The sequence below is a fragment of the Eupeodes corollae genome, chromosome X (genome assembly GCF_945859685.1).
Source record: "Eupeodes corollae chromosome X, idEupCoro1.1, whole genome shotgun sequence".
Taxonomy (NCBI): Eukaryota; Metazoa; Arthropoda; class Insecta; order Diptera; family Syrphidae; genus Eupeodes; species Eupeodes corollae.
In genome coordinates, this window is record NC_079150.1 from 3,062,632 (window position 1) to 3,081,924 (window position 19,293).

General features: G+C 32.3%; 2 protein-coding genes across 2 annotated transcripts; both read left to right on the forward strand.

Annotated features, from left to right (window-relative positions):
• Positions 1 to 1,177: 1,177 nt before the first annotated feature.
• Positions 1,178 to 10,764, forward strand: LOC129953266 (VWFA and cache domain-containing protein CG16868). The gene is made up of 8 exons (XM_056066267.1): positions 1,178 to 2,089; positions 4,615 to 5,212; positions 5,275 to 5,670; positions 5,993 to 6,244; positions 6,368 to 6,687; positions 6,756 to 6,993; positions 7,920 to 8,327; positions 8,388 to 10,764. The coding sequence occupies exons 1-8, from the start codon at positions 1,592 to 1,594 to the stop codon at positions 10,067 to 10,069; spliced, it is 4,392 nt and encodes a 1,463-aa protein (XP_055922242.1). The 5' UTR covers positions 1,178 to 1,591; the 3' UTR covers positions 10,070 to 10,764.
• A 4,209-nt stretch (positions 10,765 to 14,973) lies between these two features.
• On the forward strand, positions 14,974 to 17,490 carry LOC129953347 (phosphate carrier protein, mitochondrial). Its single transcript, XM_056066468.1, has 5 exons — positions 14,974 to 15,132; positions 15,504 to 15,697; positions 16,329 to 16,905; positions 16,977 to 17,164; positions 17,228 to 17,490. Exons 2-5 carry the CDS (start codon positions 15,526 to 15,528, stop codon positions 17,389 to 17,391), a joined length of 1,101 nt encoding a protein of 366 aa, XP_055922443.1. The 5' UTR covers positions 14,974 to 15,132; positions 15,504 to 15,525; the 3' UTR covers positions 17,392 to 17,490.
• The last annotated feature ends 1,803 nt before the right edge of the window (positions 17,491 to 19,293 follow it).

The following is a 19,293-nucleotide window of genomic DNA, read 5'->3' on the forward strand; positions in this document are numbered from 1 at the left end:
TGTATATATATTTAAATAATACTATCATGGAACGCTCGACCTGACATCTTTTAATGGACTTCCTAAACAGCTCGTTCCACATGCATTGTGGTTGAGCTAAAAATGAGGGAAAATTCCAATATAAAAAATTAAGTTTCCAGATTATTAAAAACACAGAAAATAGAGAAGAATGTATACAAAATCAGCGAAAGTTCAAGGGAGGCAATGAAAAGACATTTTTTTATAATTTATTTATATTCTGTATAATGAGGTTTTTTTGTTGGTTGATTAGGAATGAAGGAAATTAAAAAAAAGAACACAAGACAAAAAAAGAATCAGAACATAAACTTTTTGAAGTTGCCAATTTGAAAAATTAAGTTTGTACCTACTTTTTTAAAATCATTGTCAAATGAGACAAATATTTTTAATATTGCAAATAAAAGTGCGATTATTTTTTGATTAGTTTTGTTCTAGGGATAAATAAATTCAAATGTTATTAACTTGCCCATAGAAAGTTATTGTAATTTTTCCGATTTTTTCAACTGAAAATGTTGATATTTCTGGACGTTTCCCTAGAGTCTAAATGAAAGATTTTTAGAGAAATTTTAGTGATTGTGTGTTTACGTACGTTTATGCGTCTATACGTCCAACGAACGACGAATGAATTACAAAATGTGAGTTTTATACGTTTGAAGACATATTTCCACAAAAATTCTTAACAAAACGATAGCAATAAAGTTTCTATTTGATTTATGATGCATACTTTTGTTTCTCAATATCATATATTAATTAAGAAAACAAAGTTATTCGTCGCGATAAAAGTTTAAGTTGATACAAACTTTTAAACTTTAGTCGCGTTCCACATTATCCCCACTCGCAACGAATAAAATAATCACGTGTACTTAACCTAAAAAAATCATTCTTGTTTTGGTTTCGGTGGTGAATGGTATTCAGCTGTGGTAAAAGTCAAACTTCATTCGCGACGAATTAAAAACTCTCATGTGAATGAAATGTCAAAATCGACGAATATTCGTTGGTCGTTGGTCGTGCTCATGTGAAGAGTGCTTTAAGGCTTTAAAATACTGTATTCTTAAACGGACCCAAGAAATTGTTGTATTCTATTGTTCTTTTCCAAGCATTCCAATACCATTTTTGGAACACACCTATGAAACAATTCTGACATTTTAAATGCTTTTATACAATAAATAATGATAACAAAAAAACAATTATGATTTATGAGTGGTATATATTTTTGTTAAGATAAGTTTTAATAGACTGAAACAAAATGTTTGTACTGAAATGAAAATAATAAATATTCCTTACAAAACGCGTCTAACAATTTGTTTTATAAAAAAAAAAACATTAAAGCAACTCAAACTCATAAAGAAAGGAACATTAAAAGAAACAATACAAAAAAATGATTTGTGATGGAATGCTCAAACTATAAACAATATTTTTTAATTTGTGAAATAAAATTATTTTTCAAAGAAATAAAAAGAAACATCAAAAGTAAAAAAGAGCAAATTAAACAACCGATTCATGTTGAGAAAATACAAACAAAATCCTATCAAAAGAAACTTAGTTTTTTAATTTAATTTTATTTTCATTTGCAATGTCGGCGTACATCTTCCATACATTTAATTATACTCAATATTTTAAAAATGTAAGGCAACGGCGGTTTAATATAATTGTGCTTATTTGTGCAATTGGGCTTTTGAAAAAACTGCAAGTTGTAGACGGTAATAATAAACTAAACACAAGCGACGTACCTATAATGATGGTAACAATGAAGGCTGATATTGGTATACCATTATTAACATTGCACAATGGGAGCAGTAGTAAAATTGAGCTGGACCAAAAATATAAATCTAGCGCCAACACAAGCAGCGGTAGTTTTTCCTCATCCTCTAAGTATATTGCGAATTTCCTGGACAAATCCCAAGTGCCTTTGGTTAAAAATTCTACCGCCGATTCTGTTGGTGGTCCTGGTACTGGACAGCAGCAACAGAAACCTACAAACAACCTTCCCAGTGTCATGACTTTGGTGCGTAGCATAGATGCTCGACTACGGAACATCCGAAATGTGGAGCTTGGTGTTACAACCATTCAGGTATTTTACTTAAACATAATTTAAATTTTATCTTATTCTTAACAAACTCCTTTGATCTTTCGTGTACAAAATATTAGAAACTCATTAGAGCAAAATCGTTTGATCGTTGATTTTGGATATCCTGGTATAGTTACTTATTTTGAGCTTAATATGCTAGACAGAGAAAATTCAAACTTCTTAAATTTATGTTTTAATTTAGTTATTTAGAAGTTTAAATTAACTCGAAACAATTACCATTCTAAATTCGCAAGATTAACCAATATAAGAAAGTATAAAATACGTACATTTATATCAAGTAAAGTTTATTTAAAAAGTATTTTATTAAGTGAACAACACAGTCAAGAAATTGTAACTACTGTTAGTACCTATTTATATGTGTTTAAACAATGTGAGCGATAAGTAAATAATAAAGTAAGGACAAAGAATTAAGAAACGATACCAATGCCAATTGTTTTAAAGTTGTAAATATCAAATTGGGAGAATCAAAAGATTCGAGGCTATCATTTCATATTCTTGATATGCAGCTGTACTTGAAAGTACGTCAAGAGCTTAGAAGTTATATGATGAGCATCCCTGAGTAATCGTCGGTATTTTCAATAGGGAATACAATTAGAAAATTTGATAGAAATAATTATCAAAATTACAACAATCTTAGCCAATTTTCAAATTTCTTAATTCAGTTTTTATAAACTTACAAAATTCCAAATAGTTATTTTTGAAACACAGAATTTATTTTAAAAATAGCAAAAACTTAACTAATGATAGAGTTAATTGGTGTAAAATATTAAAATTCAGCATAACAGTATATTTCCAAGGCATAGGCATGAATTAGTAATAAGTTTCTCAAGTCCTAAGTTTATTAAGATATATTTTATTCAATTTATTTGAAGTAAAGAATTCAAGTTAATCTAAGTCATTATAATTGAATATTGAATGGACTTAAAGACAGTTAAATATGATACTAATTTTGTTTAAAAAAAAGTAATATCAACCTTTCATTCGGTAGTAGTTATACATTACCAAAATTTATTTACCACTGGCTAGACTTATTTACGTCGTATATACAGCTGTGCTCAAAATAATAGTTGTGCTCATTGAACTATAGCATCCCTGATGCCATCTTTTCAGTTGGAAACTTAATTTTTGTGATGTCAAATATTCTAACGGTCAAACATAAACAAATATACTGTAGCCTTATATTGAAAATGAATTAACAACAAAAGTTATTAGTCAGCTTTGAGATGTTTGCTTAATTAGAGCTGTTCAAAATGATAGCCCCCGCCATTAAATTCAAGGAAACACCCGAAACCCGAGGCAGAAACAGAAAGACGACAGGCATGGAGGACAGGCGCATTTTCCGGATGAGCAAAGCCGAGCTCTTTGCGTCGTCTGTTGAAATACAGAAGACCTTAAACTTGGAGGTAAGTGCACTTACGATTCGCAGGCGATTATTAGAAGCAAATTTGAATGCTCGCAGTCCTCGCAAAGCCCCGTTGTGGACCAAGAAGCACATTAAAACTCTACTCCAATTTGCTAATGAGCACATAAACTGGTCTAAAGAGAAATGGCGCAACTTATTGTAGACAGATGAGAGTAAAATTGTTCTCTTTGGTGGTACTGGGTTCCGCCAATACGTCCGTCGGCCACCCAACACAGAATATGCACCCAAATTCACTACGAAGACGGTAAAGCATGGAGGATCTAAGATTTTAATTTGGACCTGTTTTTCATACTCCGGTGTAGCGCCCATAAAATGTATTGAAGGCATTATGGATCAGCGGGTCTATGTCGAAATCCTACAAAATACAATGCTGCCATTTGCTATGATATGCTGCTAAAATGGGTCTTCCAACAAGACAACGATCCGAAGCACACAAGTCGAGCGGCTAAAGAGTGGTTTCGGATCAATAGGATTAAGCTAATGTCTTGGCCAGCGCAATCACATGACCTTAACCCCATTGAAAATGTATGGAGGGATGTTAAGAGAGAGGTTAGAAGAGCTTAGCCTTCTAATAACCGAGAACTGTGGGCCGTAGTGAAGGATGCTTGGCAGAACATACCAAAGGAGCGTTGTGAGTGTTTGGTAGACTCGATGCAGCGTCGGTGTAGGGCTGTCATCAATAATGAAGATTACACCACAAAATACTGAAGTTTTTTTTCTTTTTAATTCAATTTAATTTAATTTTTATTAAGTTTTTTTTTTTAAATATTTTTTCGACACTACTATTTTTTTGAACAGTCGATTTTGTGTTTCTATTTAGTTTTATTTTATTAATTAATTGTTCTCGAACAAAAATAAACCACAGTAAATCCAGGATAAACATGTATTTTATTAAAAATTAAGGTTTGTGAAAACAAGTTCTGTGTAATAGTTTTATAAAGCCATAAATCATTTAATGAAGCGAAATACTATTATTATGAACACAGCTGTACATATGTAGACCCTTGAAACTTAAGAAAAAACATTAACTTAAGAAAATCAGATTTACCTCTTAATTAATTAACAAAAATCATATATTTTAAAGGAAATTTTTGATGCAATGGACTTAACAGCCACCGTAAGTGAAACCAAGGAAACACTGAAGTTATTTTCCCAGCGTCTTACAAAAAAACTCCAAAACGCTAAAACAAATATTTACGATTTAAAACGACTCTTTGACAATAACATCACACATATTATGGAGAATGCATTGATTGATACAGATTTAAAAAACCAATCTCACATTAAAAAAATATTTTTAAATACCTTAATCCAGCCATGTCCTTTTGAGGATTATAGCCTAGAACAAAACTACAATAAACATCAAATACAAATTCTAAATAATTTAAAAAACAATCATTATAGTGATTTATCTGTCGAAAATAGTTTATCGTTTCGATTGAATGGGATGATTTTAGAAGAAATCCGCCGTTTGAATAATATCGAGACAAATTATTTTAAACATGTGTTTTTTTTATCGAATAACGACTACGCAAGTGATCACAATTGTCAATATTATTTTAATAATTTGCATTTTCGTCGACTCTATGTGGCGAGTATGGTGAAAAGAAAACGTTTGTTTGTCCTCATTGATGTTGGCAGTGTGCTTAATATTGAACAAATGGAACTTTCAAAGAAATTTGGTAAATTTTTTTCGTATGTTAATTTAATTTATTTGATTTAAATTATATTTTTCCTTTTACAGTGTCAAATCTTGTTCAAATGCTCACCGACACAGACTTAATTACCATTGTTTCAATCTCTGATGAAGCTCTTCCAATGGAATTTCCCCATATACCGCAAAATTCATACAGCAAACTAACCTATTTCGCAACACCTGATAATAAAGAAGAAATCCTCAATTGTATATCACTGTTAAGACATTCAACTGAGCCAACAAATCATTCTTTGGGTTTTGAGTATTCTTTTAGTTTGCTGCGACAGCAAAATCTCTCAGAAAATGAACCTTTGGAATTTATTTATGTTACAAGAGGTTTGTTAACTCGGTTGTCAGATGCTAAAAGTGTTCTGGCTTCTATTGCAGTTGGTCAAAAAGCGCTAGCATTCCCCATTATCATTAATACTTGCGCAGTTATTTTAGGTATGCATTAACTTATGTATATCATTATAAAAAAAAAAACAGTTTTTGCTTCGCAATCAGAAATATAAAGAACCTTGAACATAAGGATTTATGATAAAAGTTGGAGAATTTTCTAGTTAAAATCAATTTAATGCCGTTTAATGTGTAGATGTGTTCCTTTGGCAAGGATCTTGACTAGGTTATTATTTCCTAAAAAAAAAATTTATTAAAGAATGTATTTTATTTAATTAGTTCATAGTTCATGTACATGGTTCTGTATTTCAAAATTTAGGAGAAACTATCATTAATACAAAATAACAATTATAATTTCCAATTTTTGCAGATGAAAAGCGCATTATGTATGAAAAGCAATTCTTAAATGATATTGTTCATCAAAACTTCACTAAATATGATATCGATATATCAGGGTGGCAAAATTCCGATTTAACTGGCAATCTTTATATAATAACTAAGCGGCATCCTGAGCGTATAGTTAAAATCAGTACATGTATTTTCGCTGATTTATTTCATCGTTATGGACGGGTTAGTGAAAAACTACAAGTGTTCCAGCCTGTGATTGATTACAATAGCAAGGGTAAAGAAATTATATATAGATGTTTCTAATAAAAAAACAATAGGACAAAATAGTATAATAATAGTAAATAAGTATAAAACAAATTGATTAAATAAAAAATATGTTGATTTTCTTTTATTCCAGATGCCATTGTATCAATGACACATGCGATAAAGCACTTTGGTGTAATCGGAGTTAATCTGCATCTTTCCTATTTAGCTGAAGATGTTTTAAATTATAAAAACTCAGCCAGCAGCTATACTTTTTTAATTGATGTTAATGGAACAGCTATTGTACATCCAGCACTGCAACAAGTACCATACCTAACAAAAACACCACTTCCTGTTGATATTGCTTTATTGGAAAATACAAAAGATTTTCTAAATTTCAGAAAATTCTTATTAACACAAAATGAAGGCAATCAAAATCTTTCTGTTGCATATGGAGCCGCAAAGAATTCAACTGTAATTTACAATCAAGCCTATTTTTTATTCGTTATATCCATATTTTATTGGTTTGCATTTATTTCCAGAAAATGTATTCATGGCATAGAGTGATGGATATGTATATCATTTGTATCGTAACAATAAGGTCAACAAACATGAATGGCAAGACGTTTGTGGCACATCAAGCAAGATATGGCAGTGTTAGTTGGCAAAAATTTCACCGCACAGAATATTTAGCACCATTTGATTTGTTATATCATCGGATTGACTTGATACCACCGCATACTCCTGTTTGTCGTTATTTCAGACAAATTGCTACTTTAGGTATGTTTTTTTTATTATTAGTATCATATTACTGCATATATAGTTTATAGTTTGATGGCAGCTCAAAAATATCCGTCTGGAAGTCTGTCTTAATTTGAACACGTAGTTATTATGAATAATATTACAGTGATCCAATTTACTGGCTTATGTATTCTCTTATAATATTAAACACAATGCGAGCATTTAAGACGAATTAGAGGAATGTATCAATGCACATCGCATTTAGTGTAAAGTCTAAGCTGTCTTAACCATTCCACATTTGTTTTGTGTGACTTAAAAAAAAATATTAAGATTCTATCAAAGGGAATCATATGCTTAAGTGGGAAAAATTGACGATATATGAGAATTGTACCGTAAGCTTCGGCTAAATAAAGGGTTTTTGGTGATCCAATAAATAATGCCTCAAGAACAGTAGAAAGATCCAAATTAAAACATTAAAATCCTCATTCAAAGGACGATATAATTCTAAAAACAAAAATTATAAATGTTATGACTTATTATTGTATTAGTTTAGTTTACAGTCCCTGGCCATATTATTGGACGCATTTTAGATTTTATGAAAAATCTCAATTTTCAGCATTTAAATCATTTTGTATTTAGAATGTTAACTACTTCCTACTTTTTTTTATAAAAATAAAACAACAGATTTACAGATTTGTTTTTCTATGATATTTAAAATATTGCGTATAACCTAATAGTTATACAAATTCTGCAGTGCGTCTAATAATACGGCCAGTGACTTTATATACAAATGAGTTGTTTTATTTCACATTAGTATTTAATTAGAGTCTTTAAGGAACACTTGTAATTTAATGGAAAAACCAACAATGTTCTTAAAGAAATTGAACTTTAGTAGACTATTTCGAATTTCGCAAAATGTTTTTTATTTTTCTTACTTTAATTATTAACTTCGATTTTCATTTCAGATACTGGTACATTGTTCCTAAGCGCTTCTTCGTTTCAATCTCCCTTCATCTATATGAAGAACAATCGTGTAAATTGTGATATCACCAAAATTCGTACTGTACAAAGTATAATGGCCTACATCAAAGATAATACAGGTCTTTTGGTTAATCCAGGTCTATTGCCAAGAATACGAAATGATGTTAGTGCTCTTTACAGTGTTATGGAGCATTTAAAAAAACGCCACCTAGAAAATGGTGAATTTAAAAAGTATATTATTCGTCGCTATGCGGCAACAATAAGTGGTGTTTTGCAAGTTTATCCAGGCTGTATATTGCCAACAGAATTTGATCCATCACGTCGACCCTGGTTTTTGAAAGCGATGCAATATCCAGGTAGAATTGTTGTCACCGAGCCGTACTTGGATGCAGGTTTGCTATAAAGATTATTCTTAAATACATATTCATCAGCATTTTTTTTTTTGTATATAGGTGGTGCTGGATATATTATAACAATAGCTCATACGATTTTTGAAGGAAAAGCAAATGCTCTTCATAGCTCCGAACGTGACTCACCTATGGCTATAATAGCTCTAGATGTCACTTATGCTTTCTTTTATAAAATAATTCTAGATACTCCATTGTGCCAAGAAGATAATATCAAATGTATTCTTTTCGAAAATCAAGGTTATTTAATTGCCCACCCATCGATGCTGGAACCAGTTTCGGCTAAGAAAAATCTTCGTCGCCCACATGAACATTTAACCCATAAAGAGTCGTTTCTAGCCAACGATATACTGAATCATAAAACTCTGGTTACGAAACTAGCCTGTGCAAATTATCAAAATCGTACAATTCAACGTTATTATTTATTTAATACATCCCTAACGGAGGTCCTAACTAATGTGGTCCATGGGGAGCGGACAAAGTATAAAATAACAGCTGTTTGGGCGACAAACATTTTCGCCGCTGTACTTAATTCTTCATGTGATGGCGGAGCTTTCTGCCCATGCAGTACAGTTGACAGAATGTGTCTTAATTGTAATCGCATGGATCAAACCGACTGTGAGTGTCCATGTGAATGTCCGATGCATATGGACCCTGCAGGAGTGGAAGCAACCGCAGACAATTATGATGGTGGCTTTGAACTCTTTTACAGCTACACTCATCGTTATCCTTATTGTGAACCACCATCGGATACGGAACTTGTTATAGACAATACGCAAAGCTACGACTGGAACATGGTTTTGAATTCTTGTCTTCAAATAAATTGTGATATATATATAACACACTTCGATTGCCTAGCTGTTATGGGCTGTGAATGGTGTCAATTAGATTTGGATGGTAATCCATTTAGTTCATCATTTTGTACAATGCAAAATTTATGTTTTAATGGGGTACTTAGTTCGCTAACTCCATATGGGGATGGAGAAATTGGTTCGGCTATAATTGAAACACAACAATCTCAGCCTTATTCAGCATTCGGTCCAGTTGGAGGAGCCATAATTGTTTTGTGTCTGATTATTGGTTTTGCAATGTACTGTTATCGTCAGAGTCTCGAGAATGGAGTTGATCAATTTTATGTTGATTCTATGCAGGACGAACATTATGGGGTACCTCTGTCGGGTTTTAATTTCGACAATATCCCACCACCCGATGACGGTGACATAGATGGCTTTGGCGACGGCCATGCAGGAGCAATGAACCGTAATTTAATTAATCCACTTGGTAATGCCATCGCTGTACCTGATGTATCGCCTTATCACATGTCAACAGGAAGTAGCTATCGTCGACCACCAAATGGTGAATCAGATCATGGCTATTCAACAATGACACCTCACGAAGATTCAGAGCATATGTGTTTTACCCTAGCTGAACCATTGATTAATAACAAGCGACTATCAAAATCAGATTCTCTGTCCATCAACACATCTGTTTCAAGTCCAACAAACCATAATAGTGGTATAACAGTCGATCGCCCAGTCTCTAGCATGGGTATTCGCACTCGTTCGAATGATCATCGTTATAATTATACTCCTAAAAACAATTCAATGTATGGTCAGACCATTTTGGGTGATTGTACAAAGGAATCTGAAAGTAATCAGCAGCAGAAAATGAGTCCGCATCATATACTTGCCCGAGTAACTGTTCATCGTCATATGGAAGCATCATAGCACGAACTGACATAATCTCACCATCGTCATCATAGAATTTAAGTAAAACGAAAAGCGCAGCTCTTCCTTCAATTTCTGACAAAGTACACATGAATGACGTAATGTGCCATAACCTGTAACACAATACAATATACATTCGAAATATTTGAGTTTTATTTTTGTTAACTTAATTTCAAGAAAAATATGTTCTTATAAAACAAGTTATCTTCTTTTTTATTGCAATTTCAAGGGGTCAAGTCCATTATGTACAATGTACATATGTATATATTTATATATATTGTTTCTTAATAACTCAAAAACACAATAAAAGCACATGTGCGCAGAATGTCAATCTATAAGAAATAGAAAAATTAATGGCCCTAGAAAGACGATCTATTTCTGTCATACTTGCTACTTATTTTTTTACATCTGTTTGTTTTAAGAGTCGAAATTTGGTCTCAAAAAAATTATTACACCAAGGACTCATAAAAATACCAACAACAAAACATATCCTTAAAAGTGTGAGGCTGATAAGCACACCGAGCACTTTGGTTACATCAAATTAAAATTTCTTAAGCTAAAATGTGAAAAAACGCTCCTCTTTAATTTTATGGCCAATAATAATAAAATTGTATTGTTAGAAAGAAAGTTAGGTCATAAGATCCAATTTAATTTTCTATTACAAGTTATAATAAGAAACCAAATTTTTAAGAATGCTTGCATCATGTTTATACTAAAATGAAAATAATCATAAGAATTTATAACAAGGCAAGGAAACTACCTATTAAAATTAACAAAATCTTTCAATTGGATTTGGCAACTTATGATTGAATGGTATTTTTCTAACTTCATAATATTTGGTCGCGAATTCTTAACGCAGTAAGTACGTGCACAATTTAAAACAGCTGGAATTTTTCAATAGACAAAAATTAAGAAAACAATAGCAAAATTCTAGAATCATAAATATTTATCTCTACTTATCCAAAACATGACTTATGTTTATCGTTTTCAAACTCATCGTATTTAAAATTTATTGATAAGCTTTTAATTTTTAAATATACCACATATTAAAATAAATCGCTGAATATGTCAATAGAAGGCTATTTGCAGGTGATCCGTTGAAACTAAACCTATCAAATTGGATTATTTCAATTCTTTTAGAAGCCTTCCTCTTCAAACTGATTTTTCTAGAAATATGATAAGAACTATATTTCAAGGACATGAATTTCCCAAAAAGAGATACAATGACACAATTTTAATACCTTTTCGTTAGTGTTTTATATGTATAAAAACAGATGGAATGTGGAATATGTTGGTACTTGAAAGAACGGCTGATTCAACATATGGTTGAACTTGAACAAAACTGAAAATTGACTTTGTATGTTTTTCGGTAAAAATGAGTTAAATTAATAAAATGTATCTATATCAAATTTTATTTTAATCTAAATTTGTGTGGCTTTTTGTGAAAAACTTTTGTTTCCGGCTATTTCAATTACCCAGTTCCAACCAAATCCACTAACACATAATTTATGTTATTTTCTTACCTGTAGTACATAAGGAACTTCTTACTGTTTGAGATAGTTTCTTTTCCTGCTGGGCATTATAATTTAAATTACTTCTCTTACTTTTAAATTATGCTGTCAATTGAGATAGTATTTTAGAATCCTTGAAACTTACCCTAAAGAAACAATCTTCACCCTCAATTTCTATTGCAATTTAAAGTTTACGGGAAAATACTGTTTTGCCCTGGCGAAAATAATAGAAAGGAGTTAAGAATTAATGGTTAAGATTATTCTTAACCGTTAAATACAAGGTCGTTACATGTTTTTTGGTGACAGTATCGCATATTGCATCTAATATCTTAGGAGGCGTGAAATACCATTCACTTTTTTATTTTTAACCACTAGATTTCCTTGTTTTTGGCCCAGAAGTTAAGTTTAAGATGACTCGAAACTTACTCCATTACTTTAAAAATAATTTACTTTGATGGACCCTCCTTCAATAAGTGTATTATATCATGGGAATATTATTCTTTTTAAAAAAGCACTTATATACTTCGGTTCGTTATCTTTCGTAAACTTTCATATCAAGTTAGCATACCAATATTTTTTTAGGGATCTGCTTAAACTTTTAATGGTAACCTTGGCTACTTTATGTAAAGAAAATATAGTTAAATTTAAAGAGCTGATGTTGATTAGGAACCACACCTGCATTTTCTTTGACATATCTCAATGCCAGACTAACTTAATTTGAACAATGGAAAGATACACCATCGAGCAACGCGTTGAAGTTATTCGAGCGTATAATCAGAAAAAACGTGCAAAAAATGAGCAAATCGGGTCTATAGGAGATGTGAAAACCCCAGTGCATGCTAGTACTGCAGAAAATATTGCTGCTATTGGCGATAATGTGGCTGAAGAGCCGTCCACCTCAACTTGTCTTCGTGCCCAACAATTGCATCTGCGAAGCTAGTAGTTTATGAACATTATTTATTATTATTATTAAGACTTGTCAGAATAGTAGCAAGAAATAGTGGATAACATTTTCACCTCAGTGCAGGGTTGCAGGTTGCATTTTGAGAAAAATCAATGCACCCACAAAGAGTGGAGTTTATGCTTTGGCAGCACCATCGGCCCGTATTTGTATTGTATTATATTTATTCCAAAATGAGGTCGGTCAGTGAGTTATTGTGAATGGTGTGTGCTATCGTGAGATGATAATGAACTTTGTATGACCCGAATTGAAAGATATCTCTCGTTGTGGCGATGTCAATTGGCCGCCAAGATCATGTGATTTGACACCATTTGACTTCTTTCTTTGGGTTCATTTGAAAGAAAAGGTGTGCATCGATAAGCCATAAACAATTCAGGAGCTAAAGGATGAACCTCAATTTGAAACATCTGATGGAGTTGTGCCGCCGAGGTCGCGGCAGCCATTTGACCGATATTTGATTCCATACATAATTGAACCTACCAATGTTACCACAATAAAAAGGAATGGCAATCATTTACTAATTATTTCGTTTTTTCTAAAAGATTAACTAAAAATATTTTGCATACGATGAAATAGTTTGATTTTAATATTTTAAGTTAACAACAAAACTTAAAACAGAATAAAATCATTTTGAAGACAATAACTTAATTTATTCAGGAGATATCAAATATCAATTTTTACCAACTTTGTGTAGCAATTTGTATGACTGTTGTTTTTCTTTAAGAATTTGACAAATAATTTCTATAAGATGGAATTATTTTGAAGCAAATATTTTTAATTTTTAAGTCGAAAATAAATTCTTTTAGCAGTATGTTTTTATTTTTTGAAAAAAAAAAAAATGGCAATTCGACCTTTTTCCAAAAATCAATGTTTACTAACTTTTAGTAATGTTTTTTTTTGTAAAAAAAACTGTTAATTTTATTTAAAATTTTATTTAAGATTTTTTTAAAATTTTATCAGATGTCAAAAACGTTATTCTTCGTTGTATAAAATTATTTTTGGGATAATTTTTTTCGAGGTGTCAATTATTTTTTTTTTGTTTTTTTTTTTTTATTAATACAAAAATTGGTTTTTGAAATATTTTGGGTTAACCAAAATCATCACTTTTTTTAAATTGCTATGGTTATTGCATCTTTCTGTGTTATTATTTACATATATAACACAATTTGTATGAAGCCGATATCTTCACTGGTTCTTGAGATATGGACGACGAAAAAAGATTCCTGAACGTACTGACGTACGAACGCATGAACCGACAACTCCCTAAACAGTGGAAACATGTTAAAATGTAAAAAGAAACTGATGTTTTGAAATGGTCATATCCATTTTATGTCGAAAATTTCGCCACTTAAAAAAAGAAAAAAAAGTGTTTTGGGGTTTTGATTCATTAAAAAAAAAAAACAGTTATAATTTAAACAAAAAATGTGTTTTTTAGAAGAAAAACAACAAAACTAGGGAAAAAATTACTATTTTTTGCATTTGATATTTTTCAAATCGCTGTAACTTCTAAGCACTTGCTCGAAGAAAAATCTGAAGTGATTTTATTTGTGATCTATAAAGTGAAGGTAAAAACTGAAAAATTTGTCGTTCAAAATGTACAACCTAAAAACAGACATTTTCGAGAAATAACCTTCATAACTTACTTTTTGTCTATCGTTAAAATATCGATTCCGAGATGAAATGCATATTTTGATTAGACTATTGATCTTTCTTTTTCTATATATTTTACATTTAGATACAATACTCCGTATCGAGAATTTAAACCCCAACGTATCGAGCTGAAATGAAGCAAATATTTTTTTGGAACCGCTGCTAATATTTTAATAATATTTAGTCTCATATCATCCAAAAATGCTTCAAAAATTTGTAAAAGCCTTGATTTTATTTTGAAACTCTTCAGTGATTTTCAGTTGGCAAAATATCTCCATTCCATATTAAGGCAAGCAATACCGACATACATGCAGGCAGAAACGCAACTGTTTAATGTTTATTAAACATATTTTGAAAATGTTGCCCCTTCATAAAACATAAAAGTTAACTTTTCCTTTCTAAAATTAATTACGCAACTTTGCCTTAGATAACTTTTTGATCTACAAAGGTTGTCTATATATAGGTTTACCCCAAAAATGTTCAATGTGCTGACATTGCCCACCAAAAACAACAAATCTAAAAACTACTCTAAAAAGCTCAATGAATCAAGTGCAATTGAAAAACTATGACGCCCGCTGTTCTTTTTACAGCGAAGACCGAGGACAGCGAGAAACTGTTCTATGTGCAAAGATCAAACCATTGAAATTTGGTAATGAATTTATTTATAATCAAGTCCGATAAAGTTACAACAACAATACAATAATCGTGTTAATGAGACAGTGCGCATATGTTACACCGATATCAATTATATGAGTTTTGCACACTTTTGTGATTTTTCGTTTTAAAATAAGAACAACTTATGCATCGCTTCCGAAAGTCGAGCAACAAAATCAAACTCTTGCCAAAAGTTTGCACCAGGAGATAGATAGTGCAGTGTAGCCCCGAAGCGAGTAGACGAACTACACGCCTAAGACATTAATTTTCGCGAACAACGGCATCCGGTGAGCATCAATTTTTGTTTCTTCGAAAATATAAATAAAAACAAAAGAAATTAAATTATTTTTCAAACAAAAAATTAAAATAAACAAACAAATTCATAGACATTTAAATTATTAATAAATACATTTTAAAAAGAAGTAATCTTACGCAACAACCTCCTGGATCTTACAATCTTTAAATTTAAGAGTACTAAAACAAAAACAAAAAAAAAACAGTTCTATATTTTCTTTTTTCGAAAACAAATAAATGTGTTACTTAACTTTTTATTTGTATTGCCAACACTGAATAGTTTATGTTTTTATATGTTTAAATACAAAATTATGTAATAGTTATTAAATAATGGTTTCAATTTTTACTTTCAATTTTCAAACAGAGCTCAACTGAAAAATTTAAAAATGTTGTTTGGTTCATTGGTAGAAGCGTCTCAGAACTTTCCGTTCAAAACTCCATTTTCAAATGTCAACTGCCAACCAGCATCAACATTACCTATGGCTGTGGATGATGGCCCATTGATGAAAAGTGTCGTACCATCAAGGCAAATTATGGCCGCTGCAACTCCGGAAGGAGGTAAGTTTGCAAAACTAAGCACAAAATATTCAATTTCAAATCAGCTCATATTATCATCACAATTTATCAAACAATAACCATCAATGTCTTGAATTCAGGAATTGGAATGGAATTTCTGAAATGAGGAAATATTAAATTCGTTTTATTTTTTATTTTGTCATTCAGCAAAACTACGCTCTCCATTTTTATCGTTTATAAAAACAAAAACGAAAACAAGTAAAATTGAAGTATGAAATACAGTCTTGGTTAGTCACAAGAAGTGTCTCATCCCGAAATTTCAGTTGCCCAATTTCTCATCAGCTAATCGAAGCAAACTCATTTAAAGAAAAACATACCCTTGGCGTGATGGTTAGTGCGTAGAAATGTAATCTTAAAGGTTTTGAGTTCGATCCCTGCATGAACCCCCTAAACAGTTTGTTCACGAGTCGAAAAAACCTTCAAGAGTAATTCTTGTCTTAAAATGCTTTCTCAATTAGTCCATCAGATTCGTTAAAAAAAACTCGCACATAGAAATAGTTGAGAGTTGTAAGTCACCAAGCCCTGATTCTTTACGACCTGTTGCGCCACCTTATTTATTTATTTAAAGAAAAACTGGACTAAACTTTTTTTTGTCATTTTATTTTTTTCATAGATTCCTGTGAATTTGGATCAAATCACTATTTTGCCCTTTGCGGTCTTGGCGGTATTATTTCGTGTGGCATAACTCATACAATGGTGGTGCCACTTGATTTGGTTAAGTGTCGGCTACAAGTCGATCCAGCCAAGTATAAAAGCGTTGCCAATGGTTTTCGTTTAACATTAAAAGAAGACGGTATTAAGGGTTTATCAAGGGGTTGGGCACCGACATTCTTTGGCTATTCAATGCAAGGACTTTGTAAATTTGGGCTCTATGAAGTTTTTAAAGTAAACTACTCGAATGCTATTGGTGAAGAAAACACATATTTGTACAGGACATCGTTGTATTTAGCCGCATCGGCATCTGCAGAATTCTTTGCCGATATTGCTTTGGCCCCGATGGAAGCGGCTAAAGTTAAAATCCAAACAACACCTGGTTTTGCTAATACATTGCGTGAAGCCTTGCCAAAGATATCGCAGCAAGAAGGTCTTTCCGGATTTTACAAGAGCTTGGTACCATTATGGATGCGACAGATTCCGTATACAATGATGAAATTCGCATGCTTCGAACGAACACTTGAATTGCTCTACATGTGAGCTAATTTTTTTTTGTTGGTAACGATTATTCCAAAATGTTAATGTTTTTTTTTTAATTTTTAAAAAGGTATGTTGTTCCAAAACCACGCCAAGAATGTACAAAGGGCGAACAGTTAATTGTCACATTTGCTGCTGGTTATATTGCTGGTGTGTTCTGTGCCATTGTGTCCCATCCAGCTGATACAGTAGTGTCTAAGTTGAACCAAGCCAAGGGTGCATCAGCACTCGATGTTGCTAAACAACTTGGTTGGTCTGGTAAGTTCTAACTTCTGAATAATTAATTTCATTTTCAACACTTAAAAAATTGATTTCATTCAGGTCTATGGGGTGGACTTGTCCCCAGAATTGTTATGATTGGTACTCTGACTGCCGCACAATGGTTCATATATGACGCCGTTAAAGTATACCTTCGCATGCCACGACCACCACCACCAGAAATGCCCGAATCTCTCAAAAAGAAGTTGGGCATTGCAACAGCTTAAAGTAGCTAATAAACTGATAAACATTAATGATATACCAAAATTTAGGAACTGTACGAACTCGAAGTAGATACCAAATATATTAATATAAACAATTCCAAATATTTGTTTGCTTGCTCCCAATTTTGTTACGATCTCTAGCAGTCACCATCAAGCAAATTTATATTAAAAATAAATAGTTGGGCTAGGGCTTGGATACTCGTGGTGTGATGATAAGTGCGTATAGGACTATCATGCCTGTGCAACCTATAGTTTATTCACAAATACTGTCTCTTGCGGGGAATTGATAAACTCTCCACCAGTACTGCATGACATAAAAAGTGCTTTATCAAATAAGCCGTTCGGGTTCGGCATAAAATTGTAAGTCCCCTCCATTTCTAAAAAAATATTCGCACTCAGAAATGGCAGAGTTGTAAGCCACTAGGCCCTAGTCTCTACGAACTGTTGCGCCACCCAATTTTGTATTTAGTTGTGCTTGGGTTTCAGGAAGTATATGTTATGTTTGTGTTAACAAATAATGTTTTTTTTTCTAATATTTTTGTTCCGAAATGGTTGGTATGTCAAATTTTGAACAGTGCGGATGAAATTCTCTCAGGAGGAGAGATGAAAACAACAAAAAAGTATGGAACGGTTTCTTGGGAAAAATCGTCAACCACACAATCAATGCGAATCAAAACGAACAAATAATTTCTGTCCAAAGAAACTTCTTGGACAGAATTTGACAGGAGGGCAAATTATTTTACTCTCTCGTGAGCCCGCTCTTGTACCAAAAACTACCAAATTTGTGTAGTGTGGAATAGTTTTGGTAAGGGAACATAACTAATAATGTAGATTAGCAGATTCTGGTCGTTCAAAAAACTATCCAATACTATCTAATATCTCAGGTAGTTTAGCGGATAGCCAACAGGAAGCGAGCATTATTTGTCAATACAAGGGTAAAAACACCGGAAAGAAAGAAAAAATAAAATAAACCATCCCGATAGCTTTAAATTGATCTCCGATCTCAACCTATTGAAAGAAACAGTGGAACCGTAGGAAGCAAGTTTCCCAGAATAAAATGTTCTCGTACAAAAGAGCACGACGATAAAGCACGGGTATACACATCTCCTCTAAAGAAGCATGATGAAATTGACTGCGCAATTTATTTCAAGGACGACTCAGGAAGATTTGTTCCCATACGACGCGATATATTTTATTTGCATTAAGAAATGGATTTATTAAAGTAATTAAATAACTTTTACGAAGTATTCAGCCCTTTCGAGGTAACTGACCTGTGTATCCCAATAATTAGGAGGATATAAGATTCGTACTTTGCGGACAAATCGAAGAACAAATTCTTTTCCGATCGATTACCGCGATAGGGGTGATTTTGAAGGGGACCAACTCCGATTATTTGATGTCATCAGACGTCGCCGTTACTTCGACCACTTCGCGTCAATGATACAATCCGTGAAGCTCTTTAAAAAATCTAATAAAGATGCAATAGAATCCTATCTCGAAACATCTTAAAATCTTACAATCAATTTTTTGGTTCGTCTTTGCAAAGACGGCAACTAACCAGTGATCCATTTGTAACGATCAAACAAATTAAAACAAAATCAAATCCGCTAAACTCCGAAAATAGATGGCGTTGGTGTCGCAAAAAGTCAACGCAATGTCCTTCACTCTATTTGAGTCCATTCTGGTATATGTTTTCATTTAAGGAGTTAGTTAAGTTAAAGTGTTAGTTCCACACACCTTTTTAGGAAGCTATGGTGGATTTGGCCAAATAAAGGAGTCAGTTTATGGAATGCGATTATGATATGCGATTTCAAAAGATTTAGTAGCGAAAATATACAGCCATGACAAAAATCGACCCTAGAATTTTATTGTCATGATCGTCCTCATTATTATACGAGTCAGAGA

Coding starts and splice junctions, on each gene's coding strand:
- LOC129953347 (XM_056066468.1), top strand. CDS start 15,526: ATGTTGTTTGGTTCATTGGTAGAAGCGTCTCAGAACTTTCCGTTCAAA. Junction 15,698..16,328: donor CGCTGCAACTCCGGAAGGAG/GTAAGTTTGCAA, acceptor TTTTTTTCATAG/ATTCCTGTGAATTTGGATCA. Junction 17,165..17,227: donor TAAACAACTTGGTTGGTCTG/GTAAGTTCTAAC, acceptor GATTTCATTCAG/GTCTATGGGGTGGACTTGTC.
- LOC129953266 (XM_056066267.1), top strand. CDS start 1,592: ATGTCGGCGTACATCTTCCATACATTTAATTATACTCAATATTTTAAA. Junction 5,671..5,992: donor TACTTGCGCAGTTATTTTAG/GTATGCATTAAC, acceptor CAATTTTTGCAG/ATGAAAAGCGCATTATGTAT. Junction 6,994..7,919: donor CAGACAAATTGCTACTTTAG/GTATGTTTTTTT, acceptor TTTTCATTTCAG/ATACTGGTACATTGTTCCTA.